The following is a 16,434-nucleotide window of genomic DNA, read 5'->3' as shown; positions in this document are numbered from 1 at the left end:
ATTCTGCTGGAGGGATTGAAGAATCCCGAGAACAAACACAAAGTAAATGTCGCCACCTGGTGCTGAACATCGGTGTAAGGTTACGCAACAGTGCCTAGTTGTTATTAGTTGTAAGGATGCAGTATGCTAGTGTAAAATTGGATTCAGTTTGCTTAATGATGTTATCGAGGGTATCATCGTTGTGCCAAATTTTATTATGCAAAAAATAAATGCAACTGTCTGCAAATGAACAAGGTTTCCTAAAGGTAGGCCTACAAAGAATAGTTCGAATACCGGTATGCTTGAACATATATGATTGTCTCACACAGATATAGCGATAGAGTACTAGTTTTTATAATATATTTTAAAAGAATAGTATGAGCTACTTAAGTGTGAATCTCAATTGCAATTAAATGAAAATGTATTATAGTTTAAATTTGAATTAAAAAATGCTTTTTTGACCCACTTAAAGGAACCGTATGTAAGAAATGTATTTCAATTAATCATAAAATGGCCCTGATATGTCACTAGACATTAAGAAATCATGTTCATTTCAAATACTTATATCACTGACAACAGTAGTCCGGCCAGGATATTGTCATTTAAAAGTGAAGTTGCAGCCCTCAACTGATGTTGATGTTGTGTTCTGGCCTGATGCGCCACCCTCCACCTATCTACCAATCAAGCAGTCAGTATTGTTTCGGCATCCGGGATGCCAGTTCTGCTCTAGTTACCACCTCTATGGTTACCACAGCTGCAGCTACAAACGTTCCTGCAGGATCCTGCAGCCTATCTGGCAACCTCGAGTCGGGAATACACCGCTCTACAGTAATTTGAAAGTGATTGCAGTACCAGTTTTGGCCACAATCTTACATATGGTTCCTTTAAATAAGACTTATTTACTAAACGTATTGGCTACTTAACATTATCTGCAAGTACATATTTAATTTTATTTAATTTATTTTTTTCTAGACAGACTTAATAGATGGATTTATGTATAGTGGGATGAAAGTGGTGTAGATGGGCAATGTAATGCCAGAAGAAAGGCTTGCATTTACAGTAGATATTGCATTTTCCTTCTGGTCAGTCATATATTCGTAATAAAAAAAAATGTCCGTGATATCTTGTCTTTTTAACAGTTAAGTTATTTTCCCGTGCCCTGACATGCTAGTCATTTGTCAGCATAGATATAAACACATATGATTTGTCAGTTGCATCTTGCTTCTCCGGGTGCACAACAAGTTTCAGTCCTTTCAATATAAAAGTCTTTGACAGACTCTCTCATAAAGACAGTCTTTGCCTCCATCTAATGGCGAAATAATGTAACTTCCGTTGCTGTTCACGTTCAGGGACTATTTTTTTCCAGCGGAAGGAAGGCCTTTAGTGATTGTACTTCATGAAAGTTGCATTGATACACGCTTAGCGTCGTGCCTAACAACTTCAGCCATGACTTATTCACATTCAGCACAGCCCTTATTGCTTAAAGGAGAACTCCGGTCAATTTTAACACTGTCAGTACAGAGAACAACTACAAAAATCGGCGTTGCCTACACCGTGTTATCCTCTTTTTAAAATTTTCACCCTGTTGACTTAAATGGGGCAAGTTTTAAACCTGCTTTTAGCCTCTTAACATCCTTGATGTGTCATTACAAGTGCCCAGCCATGTTAGATGATTCCTTCAGAGTGAACACGGTGAATCTGACTGCAGTAGATGTGAAAGATATGAATAAAAATGAAGTTAATTCGGCCAGCGCTCATACCTGTATTTATTTTCTGTTTTCGGTCGAAGCCCAAGAGGATAACACGGTGTAGGCAACACCGATTTTTGTCGTTGTTCTCTGTACTGACAGCACTCCAAATTTACAAAAAAATGAGCTCAATGTTAAAATTGACCGGAGTTCTCCTTTAAATAATGTCTGAATACTAACAAAAGAATAACGATAAAACAATAAGATTAAGTCTAATTCACGGCAGAAGTGTGAAAGTTCATTGAGTGAGAACAAAAGGCTACGTGCACGTTGGCTGTAGAACATGAATTGAGCAGTTCTTATCTTATCGCCAGATTATAAAAAAGAAGATATTTGAGGTATAACCATTAAAAACTAAAGCCTTATTCTGTCTAGCACGCCTTCCCTTCACAGCGGTGCGCTGTCATTTCTCCCTAAAACCCAAACGTAACGTCAGAATCTGCACGATCTGTGATTGTTGTAAAATGTAGTCTATAGCCTAGGCTACTGTTGCTAAACTGCGGGACGCGTTTGATAATAAAAGGCTATTAAAAGTGTGGCGCGCGCTCCGAAACACACCGCAACGAGACAAGCAAAGTTTTGCGCATCTAAACGATCAAATATACACAAAAATATGTCAAAATGGCCGTCTTGGAGATTCACTTAAACAGTTTATTCACTTAAATAAAGTTTATGTCTTAAATGGACGTAAATAGTTGGGAGAAAATATGCGTAATAATGATTAGATCTGCATTTGGTCTTAAAGAGGCAGCAGTCTAATAAACCTGCTGACGATTGCTCCATTAATGTGAATCAAACAACAAAAGGCAAAGAGAAAATCAGTCGCAGCTCTTGAATGAATAATTTTGGCTTTTATAAACTTTAATCTATCTATGATAAACTATGCCGTGTTATTTTACATCTTTTACATTACGACTTTATTAGATGTCTTTTTAGCCCATATTACTCCTGAACAGTAATGTCAGTAGACATTACTGAAATTAAAGCACTGGGTATATAATTTGTATATTTGTTTTATTGTATAGTTTTTTTTTTGTTTTTTTTTTCATGTGTTTGTACTTTGTTTTTGGTGTCCTATGTATTCTGTATATAAAACACAAAAGCCTGCACCCTTAATTCTGCATAACATACATGTTTTATTTGTTTTGTTAAAGTATTGCTTCTTATTTTGCTATAGATATTTATTTTACATTTCAAAATATAAAGCAATATTAATTATGATCTAAAAATTTATTTATTTATTTATTTATTATATAACAAAAAGAACCGATAAGAATACCGTTAAAGTACCGGATCGATAAGGAGTATCGGTAAGAGTAGTAATACTGTTAAAACCTTAATGATACCCATCCCTACAATAGACTGCAAATGGGTGTTTTTAAAGGGTAATAAAATATTTTATTAGAATCTTGTCATTCTTCTCTAAAAACTCACGACATGGTCTTACAAAATGCTTCAGAAAATGCATAGTTTTAGAGATATCATCCTCAGATTTGAAATGAAGCATGACCACACTGTGGCCTCACTTTATTTGGTTATACGTTGTTATACTACATTCAAATAATATTTTCCCAAATAGCACAGGTATATCACGGAGACGTCTATTTGATGTGCATGTTTACATCTGGAAGACGTATTTTTTAGAGTGTTTAACTCATCTGCAATATATCTATAGGACGTTTCCTGTCAGATGTCAAATAGACATTTAGAAAATGTCTTTAAGATGTAATGATTTTTAGAATGTATGTTAAACTGACATCTTAAAGACGTCTATCAGATGTTAGTAAACAGCAGATGCTTTCCAGATGAAGTGATCTTTAACAGACATCTTGCAGACGTATACGTGTGCTATCTGGGTTTATACATAAAAATTATATTCTTAATATTTTTATTAATTTACTTTTGTTTTTGATGTTTGAGCTTATACATCTCCATATTAAAAACAGTCTGAGTAATTCTGAGTTTTGAACTGTAAAAAAGTGTTGGCTTTCTAAATACATGTTGGTTATGTGTCTATTCAGAATGACTTATGAACAGCACCTTTTTATTTTGGGTATGTAATTTATGCCCCACTAGCCCAAATTCAATTCAATTCAATTCACATTTATTTGTATAGCGCTTTTTACAATATACATAGTTTCAAAGCAGCTTTACAGAAAATGCATGAGTCCACATTACAATTTAGAGTGATCTGTTATCAGAGGTAACTATCTAAATTATGAATTTCAGAAATGTATATATATACAAAATCACAGTTAGTTAAAAATGTATTAATTTAAACAAAGTAATAATTTAAGGTAGAAACAATGAGCTCATATTTGTTTGTTAACAAATGATTATGACAATGGAGTGTGATAAGGGGTTTTCTTATTGGTCGTCCACGGCGTTACACGACTGTATGGCAAGAGCCGCCCTCAAGCGGCAGCGGTGTGATTTTGTCTGTGTGTGTGTGTGTGTGTGTGAGAGAGAGAGAGAGAGAGAGAGAGAGAGAGAGAGAGAGAGAGAGAGAGAGAGAGAGAGAGAGAGAGAGAACGAGGGTACCATTTACAACGACCTTTCCAAATCCAATGGCATGTGAGCGCATTTGTGCGCTTTGAAGCAGATGATACCTGAGCATATAGAACAGGTCTGCGCGTAAGGTTAGCGCCGCGATGCTTCTAAATAGTTTGAAACAGCAACGTGTTAACTGCGATGAAGAAAAGCAAGGCAACTGAAAAGTTTAGTTCAGTAATAGGGTAGTTCTCAGTCCCGGATAACGACAGGAGGAATCTGCGGCTACTACGATCATGTTCTGACTCAGCGGTGAGGAACAGACGGAGCGGAATGAAGTCTGTGACATGGAGCGTCAGACGGCGGCCGTTCCAGCGCTTCTGCTGCTGTGCGTTCGGCTTTCTCCTGGTTGTGTGGGTCGCACAGGTCCTGCAACTGACAGGTTAGGACAATCACGGACAAAACATGCATTAGTTTAACACCATCATCCCATGGTTATGCTTTTGTTCGTACCATGCATTTTATTTTATTTTTCCCCATTTGTGTCTCTGCATCAATATGATAGCCTATGAAGAGGAGCATGATTTATGCACACAGCAGAAATAAAATAGAGCAAATTATATTTTATTACTATAGCTATAAGAGCTATAAGATTTGTATTCTTTATATGGTTAAAAAATAGCCTAATAATTAATCATAAATGGTTTTCATTAAGCAGCACTTAACAATTATTTTAAATGTATATTTTTTTTCTTCTTCTTCTGGCTTGTTCTGCCAGTAAAAAACCCCTTCACACCTGTGTCACAGCACCACTGAAAGGTGGATTCCCATGCTATGCCCAATCACTATATACAACTAGCCTGTAATGAGTGTTGGAGGAAGATATAGACAGACCAATGTATATAAACTACTGTAACATACCTAAATTGAATTATTTTGCTGCCTTACGGGTTCCGAAAGTTCCAAAAACAATCTGATCCTAGAGATTCACCTATCCAGGGCATTTGCTGCAAGTAGTTACACGTTTACTTCCTATATAGTGCTATTGTATTAGTACAGCTGCCGGTGCTTAATGTTGGTGATGGTGACCCACTCTCATGTCCAATTTAAAAAAATATATATATATTTCTAGAAATATCATATGGCATGAGTCCTTATCTCTTGACAGTCATTTTAATTCTTATTTCTTAAAATGTTGTTTATTCCTTTGTGTAAAAACTTGTATTATCAAAACCAATACTTGTTTTATAGTGCGTCTGATTCTCCTTTTAAAGTACCCAATAAAAGCAGCATAGTTGTAAATCCATAGAACATATCAACCCCTGCTTTTCCAACCAAGCTTCCCTTTCATGACAGATCAGTTGTGGCTCTGGGAACCTTGGAGGTGTCAGCTTTTTCTAGTATCAATTTCACTAGAAATTACTATTGAACTTTATTATTGTTCAATAGTAATCACTTAAATTTAAACTATTGAACTTTATTATTGTTCGGTTGTATGAACTTGATTAATATTTTCTTGACAGCTGACTCCATTATTTAGTTGATCAATGTAATTGGCTGTGAGGCGAGGTTTGAGCTTAACTAGTTTGGGGGGGGGGGGGGTCATACGACAAACTTGGACAATGGCACATAAATACTTATATTATACTTGTAAATAATTATATTGTCTTTGAAAAATGGTACTGTGTACTGTTGAATGTACTGATAAGCATTTTTGCCTAACTAAATGTTATTGCCATTTCTATTGAAACGTGTATGTCATGCAATGATGGAGGTGCAGTTTAGTACATTTAACATAAATTATCTTTAAATGTTATACTGAATAACACACTGCAGTTAAAATTATAATCAAGTTGCCTACTTTACATTTGCTTTATTACTTTCAACACATCCAAATAAGTGTCACTTTCAGTCCACAGTAGTTTGTGCAAGTTGAAAAAAAAGGTATAATTACAATTAGTGTACTTATATAATCGAATGTTTTGATATTTCCTGAATGAAGCTGCAGATTTATACCTACTGACAAACAGACCAAACCAGGACAACAAACTGTTCCAAACTTGGACAATGGCACGTTTGGGGCTGGCTGCCCCAACTTGCAGTGGTCAACATTGATCTTCGTGTGTGGCATCACTTGTTTCATTTTTATGTTTTGTGATGACAGAGAGGACGGTTCTGCAGCAGAGGCGCTGATTTTACCCATATATAGCATCACAAAATGTAAGCTGAAAAAATATGCCCTACACAAGAGAGCAGGAGAGACAGTCTGATAAGAAACAACTTAAATCATTTGGTGGGAGCAACTTTGCAGCAGTCTCTCTCTAAAAAAAAAACAGAAGACTCAGCATAGAAGTCACTTGCATATGGATCAATGTTTATTGTTTTCTTTATCTTTAAGTTTTCTTTATCTTTAAGTTCAAGACCTGTTTCTGTCATGGGTGGTTGCAATGAATTGCACGAAGATTGAGTTTAACAAACATAAACAGTCTTTAATAGTTAAGGAAAATGCTGGAGAATGCAAGGAAAAAAGCTTAGCAGAACAACCACATAAAACATAGACAATACCAAACCTATAAAAACACAGGGTAACGTCTCGGTTACGTATGGTAACCCTCCTTCCCTGAAGGAGGGAACGGAGACGCCACGTCAGGACCAACGAATAGAAATATCGTTAGAGAGGCCAATCTACTTCGAGTGAAACTAAATGAGCCAATGCACATTGGCGTGCAATCATTTGCAACAGCTGCTCTGCCATGCAGCACGGGAATATAATGAGCAGCAGGTGCGATTGCACTTTAGTTTTTTGCTGAGGAGCCGAGCCAATGAGCTGGCTGCCCCAGCGGGCCACAGCAGGTGTGGCGACGGGACGTGGCGTCTCCGTTCCCTCCTTCAGGGAACGAGGGTTACCATACGTAACCGAGACGTTCCTCTTCAGTCGGTCATTCAACGTCACATGAGGACCGACGAATAGGAATCCCAACCAAAGGGCCACAGCTGCTGACCCCTTGCCTAGAAGGATGATAGGAGAGGTACTAGTTAAGCTAGTTAAGCTTACACTAGTTAAGCTTACACAGAGTTTATCTGTCACTTTTGTTTCGTGAAAACCCATACAGTGAGATTATTGGATAACACTGGGAAAGCGTGCTCTTTCTGTTAGGAAGGAGTACGCTGCGGAACCGCTGACTTCTGTCCACGTACAGTCGCAGAGCGCGGACGGGACAGAGCAAAGCCAGGGTTGGGTCTGCCTCCTCCTGGGGCAGCGCTTGCAGGTTCACCACCTGGTCTCTGAAGGGAGTGGTAGGAACCTTGGGCACATAGCCAGGCCTCAGTAAAACGTGGTTGTCACTCGGCCCGAAATCTAGGCACGATTCGTTGACTGAAAATGCCTGCAGGTCCTCTACCCTCTTGATGGAGGCCAGTACAACTTGCAGCAAAGTCTTCATGGACAGAAGCTTTAAGTCTGCTGATTGCAAAGGCTCAAAGGGAGCATCCTGGAGTGCTCGGAGCACCAGGGAGGGTATGGATGGGGGTCGAGGAGGATTTAACCGTCTCGCCCCCCTAAGGACCCTGATGACCAGGTCATGCTTTCCTACTGTTTTGCGATCTATGTAGTTGTGATATGCTGAAATAGTGGCAACATGTACTTTGAGGGTGGAGGGAGCAACCCTTGCTGCAAGAAGGAAAGCACGGACCCTATCGAACATCTTCGGGAGTCCTCTTGGTGAGAGGAACACCACTTGACGAACAGGTTCCACTTCAAGGAGTATGCATGTCTCGTAGACGGTGCCCGTGCTGAAGCAATGGTGTTGAGTGCATCTGGGAGTAAGTCACCTAGAACCTCAACGTCCCGTCCACTGATGCTATAGGGTGCCCCGTCTCTGAGTCAGAAGGTCTTTCCTCCGAGGAATGGGCCAGGGAGGGGCTGTCACAAGGAGCATGAGTTCTGGGAACCAGGTCCGGGTGGGCCAATATGGAGCCATCAGAAGGACCTGCTCCTCGTCTTCCCTGACTTTGCACAGGGTCTACCTGAGCCTCCCCGAACTCAGATCAGCTGAACCGCCTGGGGGTGGAGTCGCCATTCTACCAGGAGCACAGCTGGTGATAGCTCGTCAGCCACACAGTTGAGCACACCGGGCACATACATGGCCCGAAGCGACTTCAGATGCTTCTGAGTCCAGAGGAGGAGATGGTGGGCAAGTTGCGACATCCGACGGGAGTGTAGACCACCTTGTTGGTTGATGTACACAATGGTCGCAGTGTTGTCCGTACAGACCAGCATGTCCCTGCCCTGTAGCGACCTTTTTAAGCGGCTCAGAGCGAGACGTACTGCTAGCAACTCGAGGCAGTTGATGTGCCAATGCAGTTGAGGGCCGATCCACACCCCGACACTGCATGACCGTTGTACGTGGCACCCCAGCCAGTGGCAGAAGCCTCTGTGAACACCACAGCATGCCTAGACACCTGTTCCAAGGGCACTCCTGCCCGCAGGAACGAGGGGTCTGACCACGGGCTGAAGGTCTGGCGGCACGCCGGTGTGATTGTCACCCAGTGAGTGTCGTGATGCCACACCCATCTTGGGACTCAGCCCTAAAGCCAGTGCTGAAGCGGTCTCATATGAAGCAGCCTGAGAGGTGTTACCGCTGCTGCCGCTGCTATATGCCCCAGGAGCCTCTGAGAGAATTTCAGTGGGACCGCCATCCTGCCTTTGAACGTATTGAGGCACACTGAGCAAAGCCAGGGTTGGGTCTGCCTCCTCCTGGGGCAGCGCTTGCAGGTTCACCACCTGGTCTCTGAAGGGAGTGGTAGGAACCTTGGGCACATAGCCAGGCCTCAGTAAAACGTGGTTGTCACTCGGCCCGAAATCTAGGCATGATTCGTTGACTGAAAATGCCTGCAGGTCCCCTACCCTCTTGATGGAGGCCAGTACAACTTGCAGCAAAGTCTTCATGGACAGAAGCTTTAAGTCTGCTGATTGCAAAGGCTCAAAGGGAGCATCCTGGAGTGCTCGAAGCACCAGGGAGGGTATGGACGGGGGTCGAGGAAGATTTAACCGTCTCGCCCCCCTAAGGACCCTGATGACCAGGTCATGCTTTCCTACTGTTTTGCCATCTATGTAGTTGTGATATGCTGAAATAGCGGCAACATGTATTTTGAGGGTGGAGGGAGACAGCCCTCGCTCCAACCCTTGCTGCAAGAAGGTAAGCACGGACCCTATCGAACATCTTCGGGAGTCCTCTTGGTGAGAGGAACACCACTTGACGAACAGGTTCCACTTCAAGGCGTATGCATGTCTCGTAGACGGTGCCCGTGCCGAAGCGATGGTGTTGAGTGCATCTGTGAGTAAGTCACCTAGAACCTCCATGTCCCGTCCACAGGTGCCATAGGGTGCCCCGTCTCTGAGTCAGAAGGTCTTTCCTCCGAGGAATGGGCCAGGGAGGGGCTGTCACAAGGAGCATGAGTTCTGGGAACCAGGTCCGGGTGGGCCAATATGGAGCCACCAGAAGGACCTGCTCCTCGTCCTCTCTGACTTTGCACAGGGCTGAGGTGCCTGAGCACGAGGTCCCTATGTTCGCATAACTGATCTCGAGAGTGTGCTAGTATGAGCCAGTCGTCGAGATAGTTACAAGGAAACAAGGGCCCCTTCCATGACTTCTGTGAAGACACAGGGAGACAGGGACAGCCTGAAGGGCAGGACCTTGTACTGATATGCTCGACCCTCAAGCGCAAAGCGCAGAAACGGCCTGTGTTGAGGGAGAATCGAGACATGAAAGTACACGTCCTTCAGGTTGATCGCTGCAAACCAATCTCGGGGACGGATGCATTCAAAAATCCATCTCTGCGTGAGCATTTTGAACGGTAGCTTGTAGTGTTGTCACGGTACCAAAATTTCAGTATTCGGTACCAATACCAGTGAAAATCCACGGTTCTCGGTACCAATTTCGGTACCAAAGCTTAATTTAGATTAAATTTACATATATTAATGTGTATATCGTGTTTTATTTGACTTGACTGTACTTTTATTTAATCCAAAACTGCATTCATATTTAATTTTAAAAGGGCTTTTTAAACCTGCTAAGAGTTATCCAGCCAAGAATAAGCCTAGAACTGCTTTTCTGATGGACTGATATTAATGACATAAATAGGGATGCACCGATACTGATACCAGTATTTGGGTGTCGGTCCGATACTGTGCTCGTAAAACTACCCTGATACAACCATATTTTTTGCGTGTACAAAATCTTTATTTCAAATGTAGGCTATGCTGCGGCGAGATGAAAACGTCTCAACAGCTCAACAAAAATCAACCGATCAGCTTCGGCCTTTCAGTAACAACATCGAAAGCTTGGCTGAATGGCTGATCATAGCTGTACAGGGTGACTTTTTATATCTCATCTCCATAAATATATCTAGTAAAGCTAATGCAAGGGCTAGAAATAATTTAATTCTTTACTGATGCTTCCTCGTTATCATGGAGAGTGCAGTTCGCACTGCTTTCTCCTTCTTTTCACAAGCGCTTGCTCTCCCGTGGCGTCTGTCGTTGCTGTGCAGCCATAAACAAAGGCGTACCTGGAAAAATGAGCACGCCGCGCCGGTCTTGCAGGTCCAAGATCGGTCCTTTCTTGGGTACAATGAAGTAGGAGCTATAATACCCTGACCTCATATCGGCTGGAGGGACCGGCTCTTTCGCGTCCTTCACCAGTAGGACTGCAATCTCCGTTCGCAAGACATGGGCATCGGCTGCGCTCACTGTAGTGGAGTGGATGGCCCAAAACTTGAGGGGACGCCGGGCGATCTGAATCACATAGCCGAACCTGATGGTCCGAATGAGCCAGCAAGTCGGACTGGGGTGCGCTAACCAGGCTCGCAGAGACCGTACAAGCAGGCCCAGAGGGACCGTAAGCATACCCGCAGTGGGGCAGCGAGGTGGAACGCACGGACGCGGCTCGGGAGGCTCTCTCTGGGAGGCAGCCTGTAGCGGGGTTTGAGTGTGCAGTGCAACACTTACCTGGTTTCACGGGGTAGAAGGCGCAGGAGGAGGCTTGGTTGCATTCTCGAACTGCACGCTACTGCCCACTGGCGATAGAAGAGGCGGATAAGAGTGGTGAGGATTCTCTCCTCCCACTGCTCTCCAGGCCCTCTTTAGACCCAGAGATTGAAGAAACTGCTCTTTTATTGAAAATGTGGGTACCGCTGGTTTTGATGCCAGCGGCTGATCGCCTTAGTCTGCTTCTGTACAGCCAAGAACTGCTGGGCAAAGTTCTCGACCGCGTCGCCAAAGAGGCCGGTCTGGGACACGGGGGAGTTAAGAAACCTGACTTTGTCGGTCTCCCTCATGTCGGCCAGACACAGCCAGAGATGGTGCTCCCGGACCACCATAGTGGACATCGCACGACCCACCGACAGTGAAAACTGACAGTTTCTGGCAGTGAAAGGTGCCATCCACGACCCAGTGAGCTCCTCATGCACCTCTGGGAAGAAAGAGAACCAGCACATGCCACCCCAAAAAAACAATCGTCCAGCCTTGATGGCTCGGGACTCGGTGGAGGGCTCCACATGAGCCCAATCCTGTTGGCGGCCTGGGAAAGCATGGCCATCATCTTCGGGTCCGACTCGGGCACCGCTGTCCTCCGAAGGGGGCAGTGCCGCCAAATCGTCATCCCTGGAGAAGTCTGACCCACCTTCCGGTGTAGCGATTGACATCTGATCATCTTGGGGAGCAGTGAAGGATACGGCTGGTACACGCCTCGTGGATGGTCCAGCGTGTTCCGTAGGCGGCTCTACTGGCAGCGGAGCGTGGGAGGGATGAGTGTTCCTTGGATGTTGGTTCCCCGCAGGTAGCGCACTCACCGTGATCCTCAGGTCATCCGCACTACTGAGAACTGTGAACAGAGAACTGTGATCAAGGCATTTGTCGATCGGAAAGATTAGTGAAGAACATACGTCACTTACTCTGTTGCTCTGATTGGTTGTAGGTCTATCCAATTGAGTGCAGAGGCAATAAGTGTGTTCGACATCAGCTGCGGCTGGATGTAACCGATCGGTGAGAGTAGCCGCGTGCAGGTGGTGAGGAGCTGCAAACAGAGACGTGAAGTCGGACACTTTCTGGTTCCCGTAGTGACCGCTCACATGGTGTTTGCATACTTTTGCACCACAGCTGAAGTGAAATAAATGCAATAATTGCCAAATAATACACAGATGTTTCAGAGACATTTTCATTCAATACTTTATGTACAGCTTCATACAGCATCTGTTTGAACAAGAATAAAGTTCAACATAAGCTACTATCAATGAAGTGGAGTCTACGTTTTTTAATCTGTTTTAATCCGATAAACATGACACAATATAACATCGCAACTACATGTAAAGAGTGTTTACTGTTATAAAAAACTGATTTGTGAGCTTTAGAGGAACTAAAGGTGTTCGAATAAACACAAAACACACGTGATCGTTGTCATGCGGTGAATCCGGACAATCGTGGAACAGCTGTGTCGTCATCAGAGCTCCTACAGCCCAGTGCAGCCGCTCTTGAGAAGCTGCGCTGGCTGAGTTCTCTGGCTAATCTCGAATCGCTCTTGCGGTACTTTGATGGCATACGTCACAGTCATGTGGCGTTGGCACTGTATCAAGTCGAACCGGCATGCACTGCTTCAAGTCAGCCGCCGATCGGTCTGCGCAGAGCTGCATGAAGTCGAACAAGCCTATTTTCCTTCCTGGTTCAGTTGAAACACACCCCTTAATCACAGCCCAATGGAGCAGTATCAGACTCATATTCTGACTAGAATCTGAGTATGACGATGTCAGGCTAGTTCAAACGACCAGTTGCGACTGATTTCAAGGAACAGTTGTGACTAGCTAGTTAGTTTCTACAACAATGTATCATACTATGGTGGTTAACCAATGAGTTATGTTGTTGTATGGGAATCACACCCCTGGATGTGTTGCCTGTTGCATCTATTGGTGGCATAAAGTATGTACATAGGCTTTGCCTTATCGACCTTCGCTTGTTTTGCTATTTTGCACCTATTTCTTGTGCTGGAGAAACTCATGGGCCATCCGTTTTCAAGCTTTGAACCTTTGGTTCAGATGAGGATGAGAGGTTGCTCTGTCTAGTTAGGACACTGAGGGTCGTTCTAGGCTTGGACTGAATGTTTTTTGGAGGATATTTGTCTAATAGGAGACTGGGCATCTAGTCTTCCTTTTAGCCAGTTTCTGTAGCCTGAATGTTTCATCTGTGGCTTGCCAGATCTTATCTATGAAGCCAGACAATTATGACTATGACATTAAAAATACAATCGTGATTCTCACACAAAAATAAAATATTTCATTCATTTTCTTTATTTAAAAATCCTTGATTTTTGAGTGCAAATCACTACTGAGACAAAAGAGTGCAGTGTAAACAACCTTGTTTAGATTTTTACTGTTACTATTGGATTGCAAATAACTGAATAATTGTGCATGCAGAATGTTTTAATATGTCATATTTTTGGATTAAAATATCCAAAAACCATTAGAACAGTGTTATTGTCACGTGTTAGTGTATGTTTGGACTTTCAGTTTGTGTTTTGATTTGCTCCTGTTTTCCTTTGTTCTTTTCCCGCCACTCCTTTGTTTCCATGGTTACCGTCATTATCAGTTCAGTTGCATCACCTGTTAGTCATCATCGTCATCTGTATCACCTGTGTTCTGTTAATCAGTGTAATCTGTGTTTGTATTTAAGTTCTGTCTGTTCTGTCAGTCTTCGTCCGATCTCCGTTATATTTAGTGTGTTGCTACCTGTTCTGCTGTCCTGTGTTTAATTAAATTAAACCTTTGAATTGAAAATATATCCTCGTCTCTGTCTGCCTTCCTGCAACCCACCGTGACAGTTATATATTTTGTTGATTTGTGTACTTAAATTATTCCAAATGTTTCTAACAATGTTTAAATCCAGAGAAATCAGCAATTTTTACCAGTACACGGACCGATGTTTGTACCTCAGAGACAACACTATTGTCAAGTGGTTAACAGTGTGATCAGAGAGAGCTTTCTCCATCATTCAATATATTTTAAACAACACAAGTCATCCAGTTTTTATTAATAGGATTTTGTAATATCGATCTAGATTATTGCAAAGTGCAACAAGTGTCTCACCAGCCACAGAGCGAACACACAGCATAACGCTATAACATAACTTTCAACACACTCAAATGTATTTAGTGTGATTGTTTTAACCATGTAATACAGCGCTGCGTTACCTCACATTCGCAAGGAAAAGAGCAGAAGCGACCGACTGCAGTGCATAATAAAAGCTGTGTTTCGTGCTGGTCTCTCTCATTAGGTCGTTAGCATTCGCTCCAGCGGCCAGCACTGCTTAATACCACCATAGCGTTAATAAAACTGTAATACATTAGCTCATCCATGAATATGATTTCTGCCCGAGTCCGTCGGGTTGCTTTCAATCAGCTGTGGAGATGAAGACAACATCTCCCATGATTCCACGCTCATACACGGCGTCATCAAGCTAGACCTTTGTTTTGAATAAGCGACCTCTAGCGGCAAAACTTACATATTGTGCCTTTAAGTGAATTGTTTGTAAGTGAACACAATGCAATACAATTATGATTTCAAAGAGTATTATTTTATTTTGCAAACTATCCAAAGATACACACATTATACAAAATAACAAAATTCAGATTCCGTCGGATTTTACCTGAGACTGTCACATGCCTCGTGAAATATTGAACTGGACTTAAAGAGACTGTGAGTAAGAGTAATGAAAACTTCGAAGTTCTTACTGAATAACAACATAACAAAAGCAAAAATTAGAAAACTAATAATGATAATAAATATAATTATCGTCATAAAAATTTGATATTCAGTACAGTAGTGCAGGCTAGTGATTCAATTTGAAATGGTTTTGCTAAACAAAATCTTTGAAATCTAAACAAAAGGGTTGTGGTACACTATGTTTGTCAAGATGCACACTTGTGCGGTGAAGCTTTAAGTGCCTTCTGATGCTGAATGTTTTTCCTCAAGCATACTTGCTCACAAATACCTTTTTTGGTTTATCTGATAGATTCATGTTTAAGTAAATGTTTTCATTAGCATTATTGACTGTTGCAATGACAGTTTGCAGACATAAAAGTAAACTTTTGTACATGTTTGGTTGTGAAAGGTGTATAGGTGAATTAATTTCTTGTGCCTTTACAGAGGTGGAGTCTTCGTGGCCAGAAACTGACTTTCCCAGACGCAGAGTCCTGCAGTATGGATTTGAGAATCAAACAATTGACTCTCCCAGAGCAGGTGGGAATCATTTTACAGTATTTGCATTTTAAAGAATTTTAGATCTAATTTAAGAGTTTTTGGTATGCTATTCGTTGAGTGTTTTATTTATACAAACTACTAAGAGTAAATATTTGTTTTTCCCAAAGGCCACTGCTTGAAAGATATGGTTTACACAGTAAATGTATTTGTTCATGTGTGTATCTACAGGCTACTATGGTTGCATGGAGCATATTCTCTAAACTTCCCTTGTGAAAAAGAAGTGTGCTTCATTGTATTGAACGTGCACTAGTAGTGAAAGAAAATGTGTATATATATATATATATATATATATATATATATATATATATATATATATATATATATATATATATATATATACAGTACACTTTTATGACTGTTTGTTAACACTGTAACACTATTGTCACTGTTACACTTTGTAGTTATTACATGTACTCACTATAGTAGTAATAACAGTAAATTATTCACAATTACATGCTAACTTAAACCATCCTAACCCTTTATTAAATGCATGTTGTTAATTAATATTATACAGTACTTAAATGTATAATTACACTGTAACAAGGACACTTCCAAATAATGAAAATAAAGAAAAAACCCTGTGTTTCTTAACACACTAAATTACACCTTTAAAAAGTGCACTTTGTAATAATGTCAAATTAAAAGGTTTACTATAAAGTTTATTTTAAGTCGTTAGGTGTAGCCTAAATAATATTTTCTTGTGCTTAATGAAGTCCACTTATTTTGATGTGTTGACTGACATACTAAAGCACATGTAAAGTACTTGATTATAATTTAAACTTTAGTGTGTTATTCAGTATTACATTTAAAGTTAATATATTTTAAAATGACTACATTTCAACTTTATTATTACAGATGTAGGTACAAATCTATTTATAAAAACATGACATACAGGTAGAAATAGAAATAAAAA

General features: G+C 41.5%; 1 protein-coding gene across 1 annotated transcript in view; it reads left to right on the top strand.

Annotated features, from left to right (window-relative positions):
* Positions 1-13,012: 13,012 nt before the first annotated feature.
* The window catches only part of LOC308686120 (sodium/potassium/calcium exchanger 3), a gene marked incomplete at both ends in the record, with an annotated part of 53,679 nt that continues 50,257 nt past the window's right edge, over positions 13,013-16,434 (top strand). The window contains 2 exons of the mRNA XM_081358506.1: positions 13,013-13,019; positions 15,408-15,500. Coding sequence (XP_081214632.1) covers positions 13,013-13,019; positions 15,408-15,500 — 100 coding nt within the window. The remainder of the gene's footprint in view (positions 13,020-15,407; positions 15,501-16,434) is intronic.

Source organism: Scardinius erythrophthalmus (assembly GCF_964197995.2).
Source record: "Scardinius erythrophthalmus genome assembly, chromosome: 2".
In the NCBI taxonomy this organism is placed as follows: Eukaryota; Metazoa; Chordata; class Actinopteri; order Cypriniformes; family Leuciscidae; genus Scardinius; species Scardinius erythrophthalmus.
The sequence above is the reverse complement of the archived record's forward strand: the minus strand, read 5'-3'. Positions and strand labels throughout refer to the sequence as shown.